Source organism: Lissotriton vulgaris, unplaced genomic scaffold, assembly GCF_964263255.1.
Source record: "Lissotriton vulgaris unplaced genomic scaffold, aLisVul1.2 SCAFFOLD_9181, whole genome shotgun sequence".
Lineage (NCBI taxonomy): Eukaryota > Metazoa > Chordata > Amphibia > Caudata > Salamandridae > Lissotriton > Lissotriton vulgaris.
Window position 1 is genome coordinate 47,205 of NW_028246541.1, and position 5,046 is coordinate 52,250.

The following is a 5,046-nucleotide window of genomic DNA, read 5'->3' on the forward strand; positions in this document are numbered from 1 at the left end:
TAGAGACTTGAGCCCAGGGACACTTCTTGATAAGATTCAGCTCCGACCGGTTCTCTCTAGTTTGCAAAGAGCGAACAACACCTCATAACTAAAACATCACCTTTACCCTGCAAGCTCCTCAGTCAGCAGAGGCAGAAAGCAAAATGGAGTCTCTCTGGTTCTGGGCCTTGTAGGCCCGAAAAGGATGAAATAGACACTCAGCTCTATACACAAACCCTGCCAATAGGTAATATAAAGTCAGAACTACAGGATCCACCCTCTACTATAGGTAGAATGATGAAAGGACACATAATTATGTCAAAGCCAATAGGCAATAGATGGATTAGAGTCAGGAATAAGGGATCTATCATCATATAAAGCGGCTATCCTCTAGTTTATGCTTCTAGGTCTGGAAAAAGGCCTGAAAAGGACCAAAACAAGCTAAGAATAGGGATGTAGGATGGTAGCAAGCTTAAAGTCACCATCACTCAGAAATAGAGCCAAAAACCCGGTCAGGACAAACCCCTCCTACTCTCTCTTCAAAAAAGAACTCAAAGTACTTCTTCTCAACAAATACTGGGGTACATTATGCTAACTCTGATGATTGCACTGTCATTTTATTTATTTGCTTCCTCATGTATATTTGCTTGCTGTATTTCTGGTGTTTTTCCGCACAATCATTCGTTTATCTTCGCCCCATTGTAAAGCGCTCTAATACTCTTGGGTCCAGCAGCGCTATATAAAACCTTTGAAATAAAATAAAATAAAATAAAATAAATAATGTTTTCTAAATAAGCCTTGGTAAAAGCAAGGTCCAATGTGCAAACAAGACAGCAATGTCCAAACTTGTGAATGCATTGAGCAATATACAAAGAAGTCTTAGGGAGGGGCTGAGATAACAAGAAAGGCTTTCAGTAGTATGTTTAAAGAGAGCTATTACAGAGACCACTAGTGCAATGAGAGGGGACATGCTCTTTGCTGTGCACAAACCCTAACATCACGGCTACTGGCCTTAGATCGCGCAACCTCTGGAGTGCTGAGTCAAAGGAAGAATACGTCACCGAGCACAGAGATGGGTCAATCGCCTCATTCACTGACTCCCCCCTTGGTGCTGATAAGTTGTGAATCATCCTGAACTGGCCAAGGTCCTTCTTAGGCACCACGCCCAGGGTTGAACATACAAAACCTGGCAAAGAGGGAGCAGAGAATGGGCCTGCCACCCACCCCAGCGCCCTCTTCTTCTCTACCTTCTGTGAAACTGCTGCAGGGTGCCTACGGGCTGACAAAAGATTATTGCAATAATCCACTGGGGGTACCCCGTGCACGGGAATGCGGAAACCTGTAGAAAACCCCTCAAATAAATTTCTGGCTGCCTTCCTGTCAGGATACTGATTTAGCCCGAAAATCAGCCTCCACAAATTCACTGGTGTGGGTAACTTACTGTACTGCTGGGGGGGGGGGGGCTTGGGCTCTCTGTTTCTCTTTAGATTTCTTAATGCATTTGAACTCGAGGTGGGAAGGGTGGCCACAGTAGGCACATGCATGCTTGAACTTACAAGCCCCTGTGGGCCAGGTGCATGTCTTCCTATTAAAGGCCCAACACATCCCCCTTTTGTCCCCAGAACCCCCCTGGGAAGTCCGAAAGGGCTGCTTCGGGGGTGTTTTACTGTTGACACTTTCTAACCAAACATTTACTTCTGTCTGGTCCCAACCCATGTCAGGATCATCCACTTTGGCCCATCTAAAGTCTCTATCATAATCCAACCATGCCCCTCCATCATACATTGTTTGTGCTTTTAAAATCTTATTGGCATAACATATCAAGGGTACAGCCAATTCAGGCTTCTTCTCGAACATTACAACGGAAAAAACATTGAAACCAAACAACCAATTCGTAATGGATTCTTCTACTCTTGCTTTCCTCTCTCTAAAAGAGCCCTCCTTGCCCTTCTTCTTTTTAGTCTCAACCTCCCTTCTCCTAGGTCTAATCAGGGAAAATATATCCACAAAGTCACCCTTCCAAATCGTTTCCTTTGTTTCAGGCATAACATGCGCCGTCAACTTACCACGCTTGGATAGTACAGACTCATGGCCACCTATTAGTGCATTCCCCTTATCTACCTCTTTTCTTCCAGACTCCACTGCCTTACCTGAAGAGGGCCCTGCTGTCGGCGGTTGTGCGGGGGCTGCTTGACCCACCGCCTGGGGAAGCGTGATCAAATCCTTCTTGTGTGCCTTGCCCAAGAGGGCCACCTGCTTACTCAATTCGCCCAACACCCCCCAAGTGCCTGTAGTTGAGGCCCAAGGTGCTACTGTCGCGCTGACTCCTGACGCACCCAATTGTGGCAACAATGTTGCCACTGTCGACAATATGCTGGCTGTAGCAGATGACCTCGCTATTTCAGTGGAGGCAGGACCTATCTCCCCTTGGGGCGTCCCCTGTGAGGTTGGTGCCCCCCCTGAGACCACCTCTGGAACTAAGGGGGCAGAGGGATTAGGAGCAATAGGCGCCATTGTTGGCACCACAACTAGTACAATGGGAGTAATCGGATTGGGAACAGGCGCCAAAGCCTTTAACACCCCCCGAATCTCTGCTAAAATTGTGCCTACGTCATCTCGCCCCTCCGCTGGTGGTATGCAGACTGACTGGGGACTCACAATGGGTTGAGGTAACGCTGGAACTATATTGGGCACTGGTGCTGTCGGTACCACAGGGGTGGGCACTATGTTTACAGGTGCCAGGGGGCAGGAAGCCCTAAATCGGGCAAGCTAGGGACTGGTGCCACATCACATCACTGGGGAAACCGGCGGGGAGAGGGGGCCCTCGGGAACCTTGCTCACCCTCCCCTTCTTACGCACCCTGGGCTTCTTAACTAAGGGAGGAAAGGCAGCTTTAGGTGGGACTATGGCTCGCAGTGGTCTTGTCCGGGGGGGTAGGGTCAGGCACCTCCTCGCTGTCTGACACTGGTGCCTCACCCCCCTGTTCCTCCTCACTACTATCCTCATCTCTGCCCAGTTTAAAGAGCACCAGCTCAATAGCTGTGCTATCTCTGATTCCCCTCCTTCCATTTCTGATTCTGCTTGGGTGGCATTTTTACCCCTTTCAAAGAAAAAAACTCTGATGCCTTCACTCTGCCGCCCCCCAAGCACTTTGTACTCCGCTAACGCCAATTGGTTTCAAACTTTATTTGACTTTAATCGGTCTAGTGAATTTTGGCCCTCCAGCCCTCCCCAGCGCTTAGCGTGTTCGCTTGATTCGCCCACTCTACCCTTGGTGCGCAACTTGCTAAAGTTCCTAATCCACAATGCCTGTCCGCCGGCCGTGGATGTCGCCCAAAACCAGAAAAACAAAGGGGGCCTTTTTCTGGTACTGCACCGCACCGTGGCTGTGCACGCGCTTGCGCCCCAAAGACTGATCCTCCAGTGAAGGGAAAGCAGAAAACCGCCCGGTCCACAACTACTCCCGCGTGGAGGCAGCCCGTCGAGTACTGCGCGAAGCCTGCCCAATGGGAAAGCTGCAACCAGGGCCACGCCTCCCCCAACGAGGCAGCGCCACTAACACCACAACGATACCACCGACAAAAATCCACCTCCAGCAGTTTATCCGCCACTCTCTACAGCTTTGACGCCGCACCGCACTTCTCCGAGCGCCGGCTTACCGCCCTGCTATCGCGTGCACGCAACCTCCACGGGGAGAGAGAAAACCAACCGAACAAGCCCACTGCTTACGCGCCCTTAATGCAAGCGCACGCCCTTCTCTGCACTCAGTCACCCGCCTGAGAAGCCCCAATCTAACCCCAGACAATTTACCTAGGAACTCGCTCCCTGACATGCAGAAATTAGCTATCGCATGCACGCAATCCCCCAGGAAGAGAGAAAAACGGCCGAACAAGCCCAATGCTTACGTGCACCCTAGTGCAGGCGCACGCCCTTCGCTGCACCCAGTCACCCGGCTGAGAAACCCCAATCCAACCCCAGCCAATTTACTTAGGGACTTGCTCCCGGACGGGCAGAAATTAGCTATAGCCCCGCGCTGAGCGAAGCCCGCAAAACCGTCCTGGAGCACTCTCTCCTCCCCGCGCCCCAACACCTCACCTCACACGCCGCTCTGCCACAACGCAACCGACGAAGCCTCAAAATTCCCGACGACCAAGGCGCAACCCCGCTGCCACTACGAAAGAGATTCAGCCACTGCCCCCACGTCGCAAATTAAAGCGGAAGCCCCGTTCAGGTAGGTGTCCGGCCAGAAGAGAAAGAGAGCGAGCGAAGGTGCACCCAGGGCTAATGTAGCCCCCTTGGCTCCGCCCACCTGCATCTGAGGCGCTCGCCGGAAGTGAGTCACCCCGTGACCCGGAAGGACTACCTGTCCAGTAGCCAAGCGGCTACTGGACACCTATGGGGGTGTCGCGGTGATCCAGGAGGCCAGGCCCTAAGGGTGCGCCTGTTAAACACTCGCGCTTTGCAGATGGTGTTGCTGTGCTGCAGGACTCTGTCTCCTCCAGCTGTAGCGGAGAGGCCATGGGGGGGCAGCCTGAGTGTTTCAGTGAGCGGTGCTGGTTCACAGAAAAGTAAGTGCCTGAACTTGCGATAAGCAGTGTTTATTTATGCATTTATTTCAGTTACAGCTACATTTGTTGAATCGGTATTCATGTTCTGTACCTTGTTTGGCCTGCACTAATATGACCCAGTGTCCATTCAATTCATCCAATCAACCATGTTGAAAACACAATACTGAACGTAGTGTCAACCCGCAGATAGCGGAAACAGGGGCGTGACATTAATAAAACTCACAGGTAGTGGGCGGTGCGCCAGCCGCTGATTTCAAATATTTGTTTTTATAGTGCGCTGTGACTCCTTCTCTTATTGAAATAATACAGCCTTCCTGGCTGTGACCGTTATGTGGGCCACAGCCTCTCCAAAGACTTGCCCAATCATACATCCTGATTGAGGCAGCTAAGATTAGTATTGTGGCCTCTCAAGCCTGTGACAGACTCAGTCTGGTCTCCATGTGGGACAGAGAGAGCAGCCTGCAGTCCTGATGCTCTTCTGCTGCACTTAATTTGATTG

General features: G+C 51.1%; 1 protein-coding gene across 1 annotated transcript; it reads right to left on the reverse strand.

The window, feature by feature from the left end:
• Nucleotides 1–1,416: 1,416 nt before the first annotated feature.
• LOC147665878 (uncharacterized) lies at nt 1,417–2,493 on the reverse strand. The gene has a single exon (XM_086949453.1). The coding sequence runs from the start codon at nt 2,491–2,493 to the stop codon at nt 1,417–1,419; it is 1,077 nt and encodes a 358-aa protein (XP_086805579.1).
• Between the last annotated feature and the right edge of the window lie 2,553 nt (nt 2,494–5,046).